Here is a 20,485-nt window from a genome sequence, read left to right as displayed (position 1 = left end):
GCGAACATTAGTGATGCTGCTATTAGGGAAGCTTTCCGCATCCTTGAGTATCATAATCCTGTTTACATGACCAAGGAGGAAGCAACACGGCTATACCAAGATAATATTGAAGAATATGAAGCCAATATCAACCATTCGTGGTTGGATAAGCCAAGGAAGGGTGCTTCCAAGTTACCCAAGGATCTTGTGAGAGCCTATTTCAAGGAAGATATTGGAGACCTGATAGTTTTGTTAAACAGAGTCATGGGTAGTCCACAAGGCGCACCATTTGAGCCTCGGATGTACTACTTCATCAACGAGATAACTACCAGAGCAAAGATGATTGATTGGGCAAAGATTATAAGTAATAATCTTGATGACCAATTGAAGAACTTAGAGGAGAATAGGACATTTTATATGAGTTCCTATTTGGTGTACTCTCTTGTTCGAACATACAGATATAGAGGACTCACCTGTAGAGGAGAAGTGGGAAATAAGGAGAATCAATTTGTTGTTTATGATTGCTATCCACAACTGCACTTGGAGGAAAAATTTCACTTCAAGAGAGTCAACGATACATTTTTGGTGCATATTACTAGGATGCTCCAAGGTGGTCTTCATCAAAGGCTCTCTCAGGAATCTAAAGATTTTATCAGCAGATTCGGGTATTGGTACATCCAATACCCTAGATTTAGATATCTAAGAAATCAAGGATTCTCTGGACCCCCTTACAAGTTATCTATGTATCCCACCAATAGGGTAGTGTTGCTTGAAGTTGTTAGGCAGCTTGAAAGTTATATGATTGTTCAGAGAGAGAAGCAAAAGAAGGCATAAACATCTTCTCTCACTATTGGAAATGGATTGGAGACATGTCCGTCATCATAGGCTGCTGCTAGTGTTGAAAAGGAGCTTGCTTGGTACCCATTCTTCTAGTATAAGGCTAGAAAACATTTTGACCCTTTTCACCAGATGAAAAAGGTTGATGGAGAGATATTCAAGCATAGACCTGATCTCGAAGACCATTGGGCTAATGCAGCTGATAGTTTTGAAATCAAAAGGAGATTGTGGTCCAAACTTTCCCTAAATTTGATTAGAGTAACATAAGTGTTTTGAGTGGTAGATCAACTTGAAGATGATCCTGAGTTTGAGCAGCCTCACTTTGATAAACTGAGAAATGAGCCCCTTGCCTTGGTCGATTGGTCGGATTCTGAGAGGTCTGATTTGAATGACCTCATGAGACCAATGATTGAATATTCAAAATGGTGGGCAACGGAGAAGACAAAGGGTCTTAGATCCAAAGGTATCAATCTCACATATGATCTCATGGGAACCAATGAATCGATGTCTTCAAACCATGGTGTTTCGTCAAGTGTTGGATCCAGAAAAAGGAAAGAACCCACTGAAAATTCTTTGAGGGGTAAAGGAAAGAAAATAGTTGGAGATGCAAGCAGAAAGTATAAATCTGATGAGGGTCATTCGACCTTAAGTGTTGCATCCACTGCTCCAATCAGGGCTACAGCTAATGAATAGAGGATGAGTGCTGATATAGGGGGTAATGAAGTAAGAGCTCCTTCCCCTTAAGTGGAAGAGATAATGGAAGAACCAGCTCAAGAGCCAAATTCTGCTAGGAATGTAGAAGTTGAAGAACCTGAGCCGCCAAGGGAATTCCTAGATGGTATAGTTATGGGACCAAAGGGAATAGAGGATAAGTTTGATGAGAGTGGCATGGAGTAGTCAACCATTCCATATTGGTTGAGGGAAAGAATAAATGTTAAGGCTCCTGAGGAAGCTCATTCAAAAGAGAACACAACGGAATTCCTAGCTATGGTGAGTAAACCAGTTGAGATAAGACTGCCCAAACTAGCTAAGAGGTTCTCTTTAATTCAAAGAGATAGTGTAGGATGCAGGATAGTTCAGGTGGCAGTACTTAAGGCAGGGAAAACTTAGGATAGCATCACTCCTGAGGATTATAAAATCACTACTGTGAATTTGGGTAAGCCTACTCAAGCCCAAGAGATCCAAGATTTTGATGATTCTTGCAATGCTCTCAAGGCAAGACAAGCCAAGGAAAAAGAAAAAAGATGAAGGTTGAAGATGAAAATGAGCAATGGAAGAGATATGTTCAACATTTGACAAAATCTGTAGATCGGGAGAAGGTACCTGTTACTCCGCCCATACCTCTTCCACAAGAATCATTAAAGGATTATGAGGACATGAAGACAACTTTCAGAGAAGCTAAGGAATGGATGACTGATGCCTCAGAACGTGCTGACATACTTATTGAGAACCTGATATCAACGCATGACTCCACATCTTCCTTATTGAGTAGAATTAAAGACACAGCCGAGGCTTGGGAAGATATTGAGGATATTCAGAAAAGAGTCATTCCATGTCTGAAAGCATTCAGAGGACTTTCTCAGCAGGATCTTGTTGACAGAAAAGTCATCCAGTCCGGTGACCTATCTGATTTCAGTTCTTGGTACTTTGCCTTGGTTACAAGGGTTGAATCTTTGAGAAAATCCGAGGTTGTGTTTCGAAATTGAAAAGACCATCAGAGATATTCAAGACAAGGTCTTCTTTGTGGCAACTGAGATATTGCAACAGGATGAGGTGCGCGAGAAGCATCTGCGTGCAGAGAATTTAAGGGCCAAAGTTCAAGGAAACTTTCAAAGTTTCAGGGCCAGTTCTCAGGGAGGATCTCTCCAGAGTTTCAAGCTTCATACGCATAGATGAAAATTTCCTAACACAAGCAATTGGCTGGGAGGACGCTCTCGCCACCTGCACTGATGATGTGGATATGGTCGACTTCCAAATTAGCAACTTGCCAAGTATCATCATAGAGGAGATGCGACTTCTTGTGTCCAGGTACATCGAATCTACAAAGAAGGAAACTAGACACTCACCTCAGTGAGAATAGTAGTTGCGCCACTTGTCTCTTTGTTCATTTTAACTGTTAGAGTTTGGGGAAACCCTAATTAGGGTTTTGAACTTTTAATTTGAGCCCTTGATCATTGTTTGATCTCGGTCGTTCAAAATTTTTGGACTCCTATATAAGGTTGCCTCCTCTCATTTGGAGAGTGTGAGGCTTTTGAAATATTGTTGCATGAAGGTCATTTTTCAGATAATATATTATATGTGTGCTTTCTCTTAAGGCTTTGTAATCCCTATTGTTTGAGTTATTAAGCAAGGTTTTCAATTTCTTCCACCAAATAGTTAAAATTTATTTCATGTTATTAGATTGAATGAAAGATCTGATAAGTATTGGTTTATGGTGTATCTCCACTCATACTTTTGGTGAATGGATGATTGTCATTTATTGTGCAAAGTTAGTCTGAGCTTTTCATTTTGTGTATGCCTAAACTTTCGATCATAAGCACATCCCTTGAAGATTGCATCCACTTTGTGTAGTTGTCCTAAGGGAGGCAAAGCAAAGTGTGGTTACTGAGTTCACCAAATCAATACCATCTTTGGAATTCGTAGGATTAGAGTAGATCTCTCAACCCTTATCTCTTTTACCTTTTTTGAAGTCTTAAATCCCGAAAATCCCAAAAGATAGAGAGAGAGCTTTGATTGATAAATCCATCTAAATCCCAAAGTTGTTGACAACTCGTTCAAACGTAAGTCCCTTTGTGTATTACCAGCAAATCACAACGCCCATTGAGCTTATCCACACGTCAAGACCTGATTAAAGAAACCTTGGAATCGCCATACGATCTTCTAGCATTCTTAGCATATGCGGTGATTTTTCAAGAGAGGATAAATTATCTTTGGGTACTTTATTCTAATGTTTGGTAGATGATAAACATACACCAACAAACTCTAAAATAATGAGTTCTCTCACCTCAACCTTAGGTGTCCTCCTCTCAATATATAGTGACACCCCTTTCATAACCTTGTCATAAGGATCTATGAAGTTATTGAAGAAGAAAAACTTGGGATTGAGATAGTACTCTATTGCATGAATGGATAGGTGGAGTTGATTATTCCACCTTCAATCAATGATCTCCCAAATGGAATTAAATTTATCTCTATTCTGCTTGTAATAGTTTTGGATGGCCTTGTTGGCTATATACATGGCCTCATAAATGTACCCCATTGGGATTTGATTTCCATCCACCAAGTCCAAAACTCTCACCAAGGGCTCCAAAACCTACAAGTACAAAGTTATAAACAAAGTAAACTTACAAATTTATAATGAAACTAAGATATTTTTACTGTTTAAAAATAAAGGATTTAATTTGGAATTTACATTGAATTTTGAAGTTACCTTGACAATCTCTCTAACTTTTTTCTCAAAAGCATCATGAAAACTGTCTTGGTGGTCGGTTCTTCATCAACCTTCTTTGAATATGTTGAGTCTAGCCATGCTTGATTCACAAACATTTGCTTCAAGGATGTTAATGAACTAGAAATGCTTTCCAATGTTATAAAATTAGTTGCAAACCTTGTGACACTTGGTCGTACAAGCTCTTTCCCTTTAGTGTTGTATCTCAGCAAGTTGAGAACCTAAGGGTCACTATAAATATATTTTGCAATGCTCTTTGCATCTTTTGTTGAAAGATTTTCATTGATGTCAGTCGAGGTTGAACACATCTACATCTACAGGTTTTCATTGATGTCAGTACAAGACTTAGGTAGCCATCAATATAATGATTGATGCATATAGAGTGATTGAGACATATATAATATTAATCCTTCAAACAAATGTGTGTCCTGGCTGACATGCCATAAAAGAACTGAAATATCCCTGACTAGAATTCTTATCCAAACTGCTGATTGTTTACAAATTCAAATTCTCTGACCAGCAAAAAGTGTTTTTGGAAGTTTATTGTATTTTCATTTTTTTGTATTTTTTTTTCGTTTTTGACAATACATGGAAAATAATAAATGCAATACAATAAATATAAAACTGATAATAGTTTCCAGACTTCTGATTATTAATTGCAGCAAGTACAAATAAATAATAAAGAGGATTCTTGATAGAATTAAGCTGTTCAAGGCCTACCAGGAGTCCAACGCTGGGGTTTGAGGGTGGAATTTGAGCCTGGTATGAAGCAGTGACTGAACCAAGCACCTCCAGCTGCTACAATTGGCTGCAAATGACTTTATTTAACTCTAGGATAATTACCAAAAACTAATATTGAAGAATTATTCAGACCTAGTTGGAATTCCAAATTCTTGCTAGGCAAGATCCCCAAATTATGTCTCTTTTCCTCAATGATTTGCTGCCGCTGCCCAAATCTGATATTTTCTTCACATCAAACCAACTATGATCACTTATTTATACCCCAACAATGAATTCACACACAAATGGAGGAGTCAAAACCCCTTAGTTTATTTAATGGAAGCTAGAGGCTTCCTTAGGTGGTACGGCCAGCTACCTAGAGAGGTACGACTGCCATAAATGCAATTATTATGTTGTAATAACCCTTTAAGTGGATCAGATCTGTCATTAATGCCAATATACCCGTCACAAGCAATAAACCCCTGAATTATGACCCTGAATGGCCAATTATGAGGCTCCAATTAATGCTGCCCAGCTAGAGATGTATGGGTTTCCGTCCTAATACCTGCAAATTGGAGATTGCTGCCCCCAATCTGATCTCAGACCTCTGCAAACCATGTAGACCTGCTAAAGATGGATAATTTCACAAAATAGAATGAACATAATGAATCTCCAAACATCTCCCAACACCTATATTCATCCTCCACCCTAATTCGACCTCTTTTGGCATCTTTCAAAGATTCCTTTAGAATCTCCATTCCTCTAATAAGTTCGATCAGCCATGAGGGTTGTTAAGTCATTAAAGTGGGGCCACTTTTGGTTAATAAACAACTTTGGAAAATGTGCCTTGGTGAAAACATAAAGTTGTTTAATAACTTCTTATAACTTATTTACTTTTTCTAATTTTAGAAAAAAGTAATTTTATAACTTTAAATTATAGTTATTTTATTAACTTAACAAAGTCATAAAAATGATAGAACTTTCTTTGGTAAGCAACTCATCTCCAGCCACTAAATTCACCTGTGGAGATGAATGACAGGTGAATCTCCATCCTGGTAGATCACTCAAGAAGTGAGGACATTACAAGAACAGAGATCCTTTACTTAGCAGATGTTCCTAAACAGTGATTCTCAGTATTAAAATGTTTATATTGAACATCTATTATATCAGCAGTGATAATGTTTTATCTTTGTGTTTTGATCGCTTCTCAGCGATCCATAATATTTATGATATCAGTGACTCGTAATACTTGTGCAGTGATAATATTTATCTCAGCATTTAAACATATATGTTGATCGCTTATCAGTGATCCATAATGTTTATGAATCAGCAATTCAAATCAGCGACTCATAATACTGGTGCAGTGATTAGTACAAACTAATAAAGTTTGTTTGCAACGAATAATAATCTCTTTATTAAAATGTGAATCGAACTGAAGGAAGATTAAAACGGTTTTTCAAAAGCATCGATTCATTATGTTTGAAAAGAAACGATTGTCCAAAGGGTGCAATTAATCAGTAAGTATTAAGTATTAACAAAGGGCTGTGAAAGTAAAAGTTGCGTCTCTTAACTCTTAAGGGGTATAATCTTTAGAAGAAAAAGATATATAAAGATGTTAGAAAGAAGGTTGCAAGTGAAAATATAATGGCAGATAGTATACATAAAATTGAAGCAATTCATTTTGTATTTGTGTACATCACGATCAGACCTATTGTTCTGAGTTACATCAAAGTCAAGATACAGATAAAAGGCTGCAAGTAAAGAGAATTATGTAAGGAATGAAGGGTGATCTTTTATCAGATCTGTAGCATATATAAAGGCAGATTGTTATCACAGACCTGTAGCATACTGGAAGGCAGATTGGAGTGAAATTAAATCAGATTGATAAAGAAGTAAATAAGGGGTTGGTGCCTCTATTGAGTTGGTTCTCACAAAGTGAATGAGGGGTTGGTGCCTCTAGTGGGTTGGTTAAGGGGTAACCCTAATTGGACGTGGGCCAATAGAAAAATAACACCCGGCGCCTTTATAAAATAATAAAAGTATTTTTGGCCTCGCGGAGTGTGCAAGGGGCGCTGCCCCCAAATCCCCGTCAAAAAATATAGGGGGAAACTGCATTGATGGAAGTAGGGAAAATTTAACCTGCGAGTCTGATTAGGCTCCATATAACAACATAATTAGCATTGAAGAAATCTTGGTATTTAGATTTAGTATTTCAAATTTCCTATAGTTTCATTTGAAATGTAATTCTTATACTATTATAGTTTCATTTGAAATGTTACCCCTTAACCCCCAAAAAAGTCTTCGAGACGCTGCCAGAAAGAGGGGGGGGACACGTCCCCGTGGAACACTGTGGAAAACAACCCTTCAAGAGATACTTCACTCCCTCAGCTATGCCAAATGAAGGCAAAAAAATAAAATAAAACTCACTTTTAAAGCTTGCATGACGTTTAAACTGGGTCGCGCGAGTCCATCTGAAAGACTCGCGAGTCCGTGCAAAAGACTCGCGAGTCTTTCAGATGGTCTCGCCAAGGACTCAACTCGTGGCTCCCATGGAATCGCGAGTCCGTGGTGGGTCCACGAGTCTTAAAACTATGCTTCCAGCTACCCTAAAACCCACATTTTCGCTCATAGCTCCTGGAATATCTAATATTTTCTTTTGGGTATTGTTGCTAAAACTCTCTGCTGGGTGATGAAGATTCATCTATCATTTGTGGGTTTTAATTAGCATTTGAATTTTCCAAGGCAAGTCGCCCCTGTGACAGGCCTTACAAGCACATGTAGGAGGCACATGGTGTCTTTTTCTGTGTTGGTTCTACATATAAAGGCTGCAAACTGCCCCTTTCAGAGGCGTCTGAGGTGTTAGGAGGGAGAACTGAAGTTTCCTTGCAGAGAGAGGCCCTAAAAGTGAATCTAGGAACTATTTTGCTAGCCGCCCCTGTGCATATTGGCACCCAGCTAGCTACAGCAGTCATAACTGGAATCTTTCTGAGCTATTTCAGTCCAAATAAAGTGATTGAAGGTTTCAGACTTATTAGTCCCTTTTCTTTGCTCAGGTTGCTACAACAGTCATAGTTCTCATGTTGCAGTCTTGAAAGTGACTCAGTAATAGTTTGCAACGACTGGTTTCCTGATCTGAGCAGTATACAGTGTCTTTTCCCGTGTTTGGAAGCAATTTAGATGCCATCGCTGCCTTTGGAGGCTTGGTTTCCATCACGTGTGGTCATAAGGCATTGCTGTTAAAGATTGTTCAAGCTCAGAAATTTGTAACAGACCTGTAACATTGACTTTTCTCATCTAATCTGAGGTATTTAGTTTGGTCTATGACTGATGATAATTTTGTAATATTATTTGGTGATGCAATTTCATTTAGAACTGTGTTAAAGCTATTTGTGAGGCTATGTAATTTCTTTTGAATGAATGAAATCATCGAATCGGACATTTAGCAAGCATTTTCAGTTTTGTGTTCGCAATACTTGTGGGGCAAAACTATCTTCAAAAAAAACAAAGAATCAGGGGGATCTATTACAAACAAAAACAAAACAATAGCATTTAAAACAAAATACAACAATTTGAACACAATTTTTTTTCTTAAATCATGTTAAATATAAATGCATTTGGAAAATAAAAATTTAATATGATAATATGGCAATTCAATGGTTATATTGAGGATAAGGCAAATGAATCAAATGTTTATTCTGCTGCTACTGAGGATGCCAGATAGTTATGGAACCAAAGGTATGAACACATTAATTTTTTGTCAGGTCCCTTTTCAGAACTAAAATAATCAATCGAAGAGTTGTAGCCTATTTTTTTTCCCTCATAGGCTGAGGGATAAAATAAGGGAAATAATAACATTTAATGTGGGCATAATCACATTATTTTCAAAAGGGCAACTTAAATATATTATAGGGTTAATGAAACATTTAAAAAGTGTAATTCAAAAAAGGATTTTTTGTAATTTTTAAAGTATTTTAAATACTTGGAGGGAAAAAAAAAATTCAAATAGAGGGCCTATAAGGCAAGTATAAAAGAAAGGCATTCCTCAAAGTAAATCATTTGATTTCTCATCTTGTTATTCCTCCCAATTTTTAGTTTGAAGCTTTCAAGTATGAAGACTTTTGGTGTGGGAGATTCGGAGGAAGAAAACCCTCTTGGTTTACATATTTGGATTTGAGGACAAATTCTGTTATCCATTAGAGGTGATTCAATCCAGGGATCATATTATTGATGATTATTTGAAGTCATTTTCAATTATTATAGTGTCGTTACAATAGCACCACACAGTGTGGAAGGATAAGATTTGCTGATTTTGAAGGGATTTTCAGATTTTGTTGTTGTTTGTGAGGATTTTCAGTAATTGATTGGTTGTTTCTAGCCACCATACTGTTGTGATGTTTTCACACATCACCCCATTGTAAATGGGGGCCCCCATATTTTTGCTTTCTAGCATACTTGTTTTAGCTTAGTTGTCTAGCTTGGCAGTAGTTTCTTTAGTCTTTAACCTCTTGCTTGTGAGGAGGTGCAGTGCCCTGTCATTAGGATGTGATCAAGTCAGGCAGTCTAGCAGCAGTCAGGTCTTCCTCTAGACTAGTTTGAGGTCTTCTCAGTTCTAGGTACTCAGGTGATAGGTGAGAGTCAAGGTAGTCTTCGAGTGATGCTTCACAATGCAACTTCTAGGTCAAGTAAAAAGGTATGAGCCTCAAGTAAGATGAACAGTCAAGCAAGCAAGCGTCCTCATGATAGGGCATGGAAGTGAAGAAGGATCAGGGAGATATGGTCAAACAAATGAGATGAAGTGCTTGATGAAGATCAATCAGGGTCTAAGGGATGTGTGAAAGAATGAAATTCAAGGATAAAGTTTTCACCAAAGGACAAAATCAGCTTATCAAGCAAATGATTAAGGAAAGAGGAATGAAGTTGATTATGCAACCAACAACTTGGAGTTGGCGAAATTGAACCAAGGAAAAAACATCCACTTCCCATCCAAAAGCCCGGCCATCCTTGGAGACTTCCACTTACCCTTGAAATCCACGGCCATCTTGGAGGACTTCCACTTGCTGGTCAAAAGCTTGCCTATCTCCCTTCCACTTCCACATTGCTAGTTAAAAGCCCAGCCATTCCAACTCACCTCCACTTGCCTTGTAAAACCCCGACCTTCTTCACATCACTGCCACTTGCACTCCAAATCCCGGCCATCTCCCTTTCATTTCCGCTTCACCTCAAAAGGCCCGGCAATCTTTGAAGATTCCAATGCAACTTTGATGTTTGATCAAGCAAGTGAATAAATTTGAGGAAGGGTAAAGTGATTAAGTAACTATCAAGTGTGAGAGGCAGTCCTTGCAAATTTCCCTTGCTGACTGGAATCTGCGGCCAGCCTTGAGCATTTCCACTTCCCATCAAAAAGTCCGGCATTCCATCAGCATTTCTACTTGATGCTCAAAAGTCCGGCCACCATAAGCTTACTTCCACTTCATGGTAAAAAGTCGTGCCATGACTAATTCCCCTTAATTTGGCAGTGAAAGTGCACCAGCATTGATATTTGATCAGTTTAAGGAAGGAGTTTGATGAAAGGCAGAAGTGATTAAGATCAATAACTTGCAAAAGCCATCTTTCCTTCACTTCCACTTGGCCCTCAAAATCCCGGCCTACATTACACTACTTCCATTGGGTGCCTAAAAGCCCGGCCATGCTTGGCAACTTGTCCCCCAAAAGTCCGGCCATCATGAGCAGCATCTAGTTGCCCCCCAAAAGCCCGGCCATCATGAAGAAGTCTTCCCTGGCACATCAAGATCCACGGCCTACAAAAATCACCTTGAAGGACTCATAAATTAGAGATCAGACCTGAAACATAAGGAAAGTCAGTCTTGAAGTATTTCACAAACCCTCTCAAACCTGTAAAAATCAGAAACACTAATCAGGACCTAAAGCATGTTAAATCAGGACTGTAGGATCCTAAAATCAGACCTGAAACATCAAAATCAGGCATTAGATCAGAAATTAGAACATCATTTCACCCCATTATCAATGCATATCAGATCAGAAAGTTTGAAAAATGTGTGGAACATCATTTTACCCCATTATGAATGCATATCAGATCAGAAAGTTTGAAAAATGTGTGAGATCTGTCTATAGTCATAGGTGTTTGATGCTTCCCTTGTTTGTTTTGCAGGTAATTAAGGAAGAAGGTAAGTGAGCAGGCTACAAGCCTCTCAAAGAACATTGCAACAAGGGAGGAAAGCTTCACCATTTGAGGGAAAGGTCAGGCTATCCAAGAAAGCGGATGGATGATTCATCAACAACATGCGAGGAAGGACTTCATGACATGGCAAGTCAAGGAAGGAACACCTCAACCTGGCAAGTGTAGAGATCAACATCAAGGAAGGAATTTTACAACTATCTTGAATTTCCTCTAGAAATCCAAGAATCGTTGTCAGCACAACAGGAGAGTAATCTAGGATGAAGGCTTCAAGTGAAGGAATCCAAGATCATTACAAGTTTGGAGAGAAATGCAAAAACAAGTTCCATATATCACAAGGAAGGAGTTTCCAAGCAAGAGAAAGAGAATGTAAATATGATCAAGGAGATAGTTCTAGAAGAGTTATTCATCATCACGTCAGGCACTTGGAAATGTTGAGTATCAAGAGATATGCCTCAATCACCTACACTTGTGATGAGTTACGAGGATTAAGCTAAGGTGGCGCCCAATCATCTTCAACCTGATCATATCATTCCAAGTTAGGGCATCCAGATTCAATGCACTTGACTCATCCATCAAGGAGGATAACTACCACATGTGGTAGCACAAACTTCGATGTACCTAACCTCATAATTATTGGTCAACATTTAAAGAAGGACATGTGTCCTATCTATTGTAATTTTATCATTGGTCAAGCATTAAATGTTATGTAATGGGTGTAACAAACCCTAGTTAGGGTTTCTATCTTTCAACCTTGGCCATTGATTTGGACTTTATCCTGGCCATTCAATTGTATTGAGAGCACTATATAAGGCTTGCTCTCCTCATTTGTAAAGGTTAATAGTGAATAGTTAATAGTAGGTTAATAGACAACAAGAAGCAAATAGCTAGAGTAGAGTAGGAGAAAAGGAGATTGTTGCCAAGACTTCGTTGAAAGAAGCATATTATTTTCATTAAAGATTTGGTGAATTTCATGTGTTGATTCAACATTTGCATGGTCTCTACTTCTCATTTATTTTCATGTTGATTAGATGGATGGAAGCTATTGTGGATGATTAATGGTGAAATTTGCATGTTCATACTAGTATTTCGCTGATTGCTAAATACCTTGCATGCTCATATGAACTCTTTATACAAGCTCAACTTCAATTGCTACTTACCCATTGATATGCATCATATTGATGGTGTCTATGTTGTTGGTGGTGATTTGAATATCATAAGATTACCTTAGAAGATCACACTAGCTTTTTAGAGTTGTTCTTTGCATGGGAAAGAAAAGCCTATTAGAATTTCACTAAGTCATTCATAGTTTCATACATTCTTAGGATTAGATTAACTTTTCTTAGGATTAGATTAACTTTCTTAACCCTCAATCCATTTTATGATTCCAGCAATATCACATCAACCATTGAGCTTATCCACATGTCAAGACCTGACATTTGGAACCTTGGAGTCACCTCATATGATCACATAGTTCAGCATTTGAGGAAATTTTGTTCAAGAGGATAAGATACCTTGGTATTTTATTCTATGTATGAAGTGCATAAAAAACACATCAACACATACCAATTCTCCTTATCGCTTTGCTGATTTTGGGAGTTTTAAAGGTTTGAATTTCTATGACAGGCATTGTTGCTAATATTTTAATTTTCAATTGTATAATAGATATTAATTTCTGTTTTCTATCTGCCATATCAATCATGCGTCATCCAGCACTATTCCCAGCCAGCGCTGTACCTTTGTGAGTGTATTGATTTTGATTTTGTTGAAGATAAATAAATAAATAGGGTGCCAGGTTTGGAGATCTGATCTGTGAATTGTTGTTAATATTTCAAGGGTATAATAGATATTAATTGCTGTTTTCCATCTGCCATATCAGCTATGCATCATCCAGCACTATTCCCAGCCAGCACTGTACCTTTGTGAGTGTATTAATTTTCATTTTGTTGAAGACAAATAAATAAATTGGGTGCCAGGTTTGTAGATCTGATTTGGGAATTTTATGAAGGTTATTGCTACTGTACTTGCTAAAATAAACTAATATTTTGGGTACCATAATTGTTGGGGTTATTTTCTGTTGCAAATGATTTGAATGCTGATTTCTTGGTTACTATTAATCAACAACAGTGGTTGGATTTGTTATTCATAGATGAGTATGATATGTATTTGAAGATCCCATATTTATATCAGCAATAAATAACTCCGATCTATTGTCATAATTATCTTATTTTCATCATACAAGGGTTTGCAAATTCATATCAGCCATAAATAGTTCAGGTCAGCTGTTATACTTGATTTTTGTGTTTCCAAAATTCAGAAAAGTATTGTGGAACGTTGGATATAGTGTTCATGCATAAGTCGTTGATTGATAAAAGGTTTTCCAAGTTTGTTGTTGCTAATTATATTCATTTATTTCATTGGGATTTGGCATCTACATTTGTGTTTTTCATTGTTTTAGCTTGCACACATTAGATTTTTTTTTTAATTTCTCAAGGTTGTCTTTTTGGGGACATTAAATTTTCAAGGATAGTGCATGTTGTAACAAAGAAATATGGCCATAGATTACAAAAAATTCAAGAGAAAAGGAAATGATCAAGGATTGTGCACTTGGAAAACACCACGTGATAGTTTTCCTGGAAACACATGGAGAGCATAGCAGCCACTGGAGCTTATTCATATAGATTTGTGTGGTCCTATGTCCAAGGCAAGTATAGGTATGAAGTACGACATGATTATATTTGTGCACTTGGAAAACACCACATGAGTAGTTTTCTTGGAAACACATGGAGAGCATAGCAGCCGTTGGAACTTAAATAGATTTGTGTGGTCCTATGTCTAAGGCAAGTACAGGTATGAACATGATTATTTGTATTGATGATTCTCTCAATACATATGGATTTATTTTTTCGAAGAAGAATGATGCTTTTGAAGCATTCGAGATGTTTAAGACTATGGTAGAAAAAGAAAGTGAAAGATATATTGAGTGTCTCAAAGAAAATAGATGGGGTTAATTTTGTTTAAAAGAATTTAATATTTTTTATAATGGAATCAAGAGACAGTTAACAGCACCTTATACACCATAGATAAATGGAGTGTCATAGAGAAAGGAGAAACCAATAATAGAATCAACAAGAAGCATGTTGGAAGCAGAGAGTACAGACATAATGTTCTGGGTTGAAGAGGTTAACACTATTGTTTACATCATGCATAGGAGCCCAATTATTGTGGTGAGAAATAGCACATCAAATGAAACGTGGTATAGGAGAAACCTTACAGTGGCACACTTGACAGCATTTGATTGCTTAGGTTATGTTCACATGGATGATGAGAAAAGACAAAAAAGTGGATGCAAAGAGTCAAGCATGCATATTTATAGGTTACAGTGCAAAAAGAAAAGCCTACAAGTTTTATTTCCCTCAAGAAAAACCATTATTTCAAGAGATACAATACTTATTGGAGGATTTTATTGCAAATTATTTGAAGAAAGAAAAAGAAACAATAAGTCAAGGAGTGATTTTGGGCCAAGAAGAAATAGTTGAAAGTTCAAGACCTACATTAAGTTCACAAAATGATGCTACATAAAGGAGAAAGATAATGCAAACTTATCCTCCAAATCTAATGATATATTAGAATTTTGACAGAATAACAAGTTAAGCTAGAGAAAGCATTGAAGATGAATTGGTTAATTATGCATTCATTCAAATATTAAGGTGGAACCTACTAGATTTGAACGAGTTCAAAAGAAAAAATATATCATAGGAAGGGAACAAGAGATTAATGCTACTGAAAGAAACAAAATTTGGGAGCTTGTAAAACTACCAAAATACAAGGATGTGATAGGAACTGAATGGATTTACAAGATGGAGCGCAAGAGTGATAGAAGTGTTGAAAGATATAAAGCTTGATTGGTTGCAAAAGGATATGCTCAAAGGTATGATTTACACTATTGTGTAGGGGAAAAAGCGAGACTAGGTTAACATGCCCTAATCCTACCTTTTGACACACATTACAGAATACGAAAGAGCCTAAAGGTATCACACAATTGGCTACTTCTTTTTGTGAAAGAGAGAGCCACGGGCTACCTATTAGGATTTATATTCCTTCGTTGAAATTGAAAGATAAAATGATGCAAGTTCAAGTCCTAATCCCAAAATGCATGTACAAACGAATAACAAGATTGCAGAATTGAGATTAAACAATGAACAACTGTAAATACAAGGATGAAATAAGAATGTAGATGCGTACCCGGAGTCAAAATCTGATTGAAAATGTTCGGGACAGGGGCGCGGGCGCCACTGTCCTGATACAGTGCCGGAAGCTGCTCTTGAAACTGCTGTCTTACACTCTGGAAAACTGTCGGAAATGCTGTCTGTCAGGAGGACCAGGGCGCCCAGCGCCTCTGTCCCAAGGACCAGGGCGCCCAGCGCCCCTGTCCTGGCAGGACCAGGGCGCCCCACGCCCTTGTCCAGGTCTTTTACTCTGCAATTTGGTGTGGAGTGTTGTCTCGACCTGCTTTTCCCGGATCTGTCACTTGCGGCGTCGTCCGAGTCCCGAAACCTGCACTTATATCTGAAAAGGGTGTGGGCGGCTATATAGGGTTTTGCCTTAGTCAAACCCTCGCTTCGGTGATTTCCACCTCCACGAATAGCCAAGTTGTATTGTAAAATGTATTGTGGGTGCAGACCTAGTGTGTGTGCAAGGTCCTAAAATGCAAGCAAGCAAACTAGAGCAACCTAGAAAGTAAACCCTAATTGCTTGTAAATGACGATGTAAATGCTCTAAATCAAGATGCAAAGTGATCTAAAGCATGAATAAAAGATATATTGAAGCTTATGCAAAGACATGAAAACAACATGAAATCATACCCAACCCCCAAGGGAGGAGTACAAGCCAATCTTCAGTCGGTAATCTCCTATTGTTCTTCAATGTCTTCCAAGCCCTAAATGGATGAATGAAATTGATAAATGCTTGATAGAGGGATGTTGAATGTTGTTGAAGTCTTCAAAGATCTGCTCTTTCGCTGCATATGAGGTTCCTGAAAACAAAAATCGGATCCTTTCAAATGAAGAAAGAGAGCTCTTATGTATGAAACCCTAGGTCGTAATTTCGTCTTTTGGCCGACCTAGAGATTGAATTTCCCACCAATTTCTTGGGGTTAAGCTTTATTTTATGATTGGATTGTGCTCCTAAAATTTCGGGAAAAATGTCCGGGACCATGTGCACTTCGGGCACCACGGTCCCGACAACTTTTCACCAAATTTTCAGGGCCGTCGGATATGATGATTTTAGAGAGAATCCCGAAGTTACAAGTGATTTCAAGATGTTTTGACCCCCGAAACCAAGCCCCCAAGCTCAAAATAGGATTTAATTAGGGTTTTTGATTGAGTGATGTATTGGAGGAATAAAATGAAAAGGGCACACTTTAACGAAAGGGCCCAACTTTATGATGTAGAGGACGATGAAATAGGACCTTAGACCTAATTAATTTGATTAATTAAGTGCTAAAGGAGAAATGCAATGCAAAATGTAAAATGCACCAAGGCGGGTGCTAAACTAGTTGTGAAATTGTACCACCCTAGCAAGTGCGTACAATTTACGACGCTACAACTATGATGAGCATTTAGACCAATGCACTTGTTTCAAGGCATAACTCTATAAAATCAATATTATCATTAACACTAGAATGGAAAGTATACCAATTAGATGTGAAGAGTACATTTTTTAATAGAATGGCTACTTAGGAAAATAAATATATGTGGATTGATCTTTAAGGATTTGAAGAAGGTGGCTGAGTGATATTTATAGGTTCAAGAAAGTGCTCAATGGTTTGAAACAAGCACCAAGAGTGTAATATTCAAGAATGGGTTCATGGTTCTTAGCAAATGGAAATGTGAGAAGTAAAAATAAGATTACATTATATTTTAAGAAGTTAATGATACAATCTGTGTATGTTGACATGTTGATGACCTATCCATATAGGAAACTCAAACAAGATGAAATAATTCAAAGAGGCAATGATGAAACAAGTTGAAATGACATTTAGGAGTTATGCAATATTTTCTTGGCATGGAGTAATGCTAATCTCATGGTAAGATCTTTATTTGTCAAGCTTAGTATGTGCAAGATATATTGAAGAAGATTAATTTGTTAGATTGTAAAGAAATTGATTTACCGATTGCTTATGGACAAAAACCAATGAAAGATGGATCGCCAACTAAAGTTGAAAGGAAGTACAAAAGTGTGCTTGGGAGGTTAATGTATTTTAATTTAATAGCTACAAAGTTGGATATTATGTTTGTAATATTATTGATTCTAAAGTATATGAGTGATTCTACAACGAGATATCTACAAGTAACAAAAAGAACACTCAGATACGTGAAAGGAACAGAGGATCGTGGAATCCATTATTATTTAGCTGAAGATTTGAAGTTAGTTGTTTGTTTAGATGGAGAATGGGCAGGATCGGCAAATGATAGATTGAGCACAACAGAATGTTGTTTATAATATGAAGTGGATTGATTATGTCGAGTTTAGAAAAGAAAAATACAATTGAATTATCAAGTGCAAAAGTAGTGTATGCTGCATTAATAGCAGCATGGACACCAGTAATTTGGTTAAGAAGAGTTCTGGAAGATCTTGGGGAAGAATAAAATAACTGTAATAGTGATATTTTTTGGCAAATGTGAAGCAATACAATTAAATAAGAATATAGTATTTTATGCAAGGACAAAACACAAAACTGACACTTGTTTGTTTAGGTGTAGATTGGGCAGGATCATCAAATGATAGAAAGAGTACATCAGTACATTGTTTATAATAGGAAATGGATCGATTACATGTAGTTTTTAAAAAAAGTAGTTGCATCATCAATTGCAAAAGTAGAGTATGTTGCATTAACAGCAGCATGGACAAAAGTAATTTTGGCTAAGAGTTTTGGAAAATCTTGGGGAAGAACAAAGAAACTCTATAATGATATTTTGTGGTAATGGTGAAGCAATACAATTAGGTAAGAATTTAGTATTTTATGCGAGGACAGAACACAGAATTGATATACCATTATGCAAGAGTTGGTATAGAACAAGTTGAAATTTAGTTTTGCAAGTTAAAAAAGCAATTGATGGATATCATAATTAAAGGACTAAGAAATATAAAGCACTCAGATTTGAAGACAAACTAATACAAAGATTTGACATCAAGGGAGAGAACGTAGAGTAAAAATGATGTTAAATCAGCATAATGTTCATCATATGATTCACAAACAGTTTGCTTTCAGCTATTTTTAGCAGATCCAAGTTTGGGCAGTCTTTTTTAAAGGATATTGTCCGAATTTTTTGAGCACCACTTTTTAAGCTATTTTTTGGAATTTAAAATCAGAACTTATTTTTTAGGTTTTATATTTATAAAATGGTTGCTGTTTTCAATTCCTATGATTAGGAATTCTTTTAAATCTAGTCATTGATTTTCGTGTTGTCTATTGTAGAGTTGTATGCTATATTTATGTTGTATGATCTGCTATTTTTCTAGTGCTTGGCATGCATGCTAGCGATATGTTAAGGCTGTTAAATCTTTAAAAGTAGTTGCCTATATACATTCTTTTAATTATCAGACAATTCAGAATTTCATAGTGTTTATAATTTGCTGCTATACATCCAGCTATAGGTATGAACAAGAGTTTTTTAATTCTGCTATAAGCATTTTTTAGTATGTGTTATGCTGCAAGTCATATCTAGTAAGTGTATTGAGTGGTAGTTAAGCTGCAAGTAAGTGAATTTTTAGATAAATTTTCAAACACTGTTTTCTTAAGGATAGCTATGGAAATGTAGCCTTCTGCTTCTTGTACTTATGCCCACATTAACAAACCTATAAACAAGATATTAGCATATAAGTGCCATTAATACTAGGTTAACACCCTTATAACCATATTGCCTAACTTAGCAGTCATGCATGACTAAAACATTTCTTTCATGATGTCTAAATTAATTTGGTCTGTTGGAGTAACTCTGACGAGCAACTATAGGCAAGAGCTTACTTGAATGCTATCTTCTTTCTTTGCAGGATATACAAATATTTGCTCCAAGTCCACCTATGTTGCGAACATCTGAAGAGAATGCAAGCATTGACAACAAATTCTGATCCAGACTTCCAGTTCCATTCTAATATGTAACCATTATACTTAAATATTCAAGGCTCGAGATCAAGCATTTCAAAACAATAATCCTGTCAAATGGAATGTGTTCCTGCTCTTGACAACCAGAGTTTTCATGATTCAAAATGCCCTCAAGTTTATATTTGCAACAAATATTTTCCTTAGTCTGAAAATGTTCTTCATTAGAGGTAAAAAATCAAAATTATTAACACAAATACTATAAGATGCAATCCCTTTCTAAAGTTTTGTGATTTGTATCATGAATAGCAAGCTCTTTGCATAACTAGGTTTGGGAAAGTAACCAGTAACACACAGGAAAAGTGCCCATGTAATAATATATAGGAGATTCAAATCTGTTCATGTAAATTGAGTCTTTATCAGTCCTCAGTGTTAAACACTCAAATAGTCCAAAAGAGGGAATTGAACTGAACCTCTAAGGTGATTCTCAGTGCACTCTTATTGAAGGATAGTCAAAACAAAGTTAATGTCATGTGTATGATAATATTAAATCAAGGAAACATAGGATTTTTCACACTATCATTTTCCTAGTGGTTTAAACATTATGGCAATAACAATATAACACAATATTGATAGATGTCAGCTACTATGGGAACAAATCATGTTGAAAATTTACATTTTCTAAGGTCATTGGTCATGCATCCTAATAATGTATAAACATTTATCCTTGTATTAGAACCAGATTATCCTTTGTTAATGACTTACCACCCTCCATGTACCCTTATCATGCTTAATTTAACAAGATTATATAATGATTTTGTTGCAATCTTAGTTAAATACCAATGCATGATTACTAATGGTCATATGTTAAAAGATGATTTTATGCAAAAAATGGGAGGTATGCAAGGAGAGGAATTCTAGAGTGCCACATTCACAGAGATCCAACATCTTTAGAGCATTTATAGAACTATCACAAACTAGGTGTCTGCAAATGGAATTACAGAGACTTACGTCTGCTATTTTTCTTGAAGCTGTGAGTGCCACCAAATTGCTAATTCTCCATAGATTTAACTCTTGTTTTATGATAGTTATCTCAAACAGTTAAACTTGTTTTCATTTATGCAACTCAAACTTTTTTTATGTGTAACAGACTTATAATGGCATCAAGGTCTGTCACTATGATGCCAAAATCTACGAAATA

The 20,485-nt window shown here is 36.7% G+C and overlaps 1 protein-coding gene across 3 annotated transcripts in view; it reads left to right on the top strand.

The window, feature by feature from the left end:
* Positions 1-20,041, top strand: part of LOC131038323 (RNA pseudouridine synthase 5) — a 300,230-nt gene extending 280,189 nt beyond the window's left edge. For 2 of the 3 annotated variants that reach the window (XM_057970705.2, XM_059207368.1), the window contains one exon: positions 19,236-20,041. In XM_057970705.2, the coding sequence (XP_057826688.2) occupies positions 19,236-19,313 (78 nt within the window). In that variant the 3' untranslated portion in view covers positions 19,314-20,041. The remainder of the gene's footprint in view (positions 1-19,235) is intronic. The other variant, XR_009104404.2, reaches the window with a different exon arrangement.
* Positions 20,042-20,485: the final 444 nt, after the last annotated feature.

Source organism: Cryptomeria japonica, chromosome 6 (assembly GCF_030272615.1).
Source record: "Cryptomeria japonica chromosome 6, Sugi_1.0, whole genome shotgun sequence".
Lineage (NCBI taxonomy): Eukaryota > Viridiplantae > Streptophyta > Pinopsida > Cupressales > Cupressaceae > Cryptomeria > Cryptomeria japonica.
This window is presented reverse-complemented; position numbering and strand designations above follow the sequence as displayed.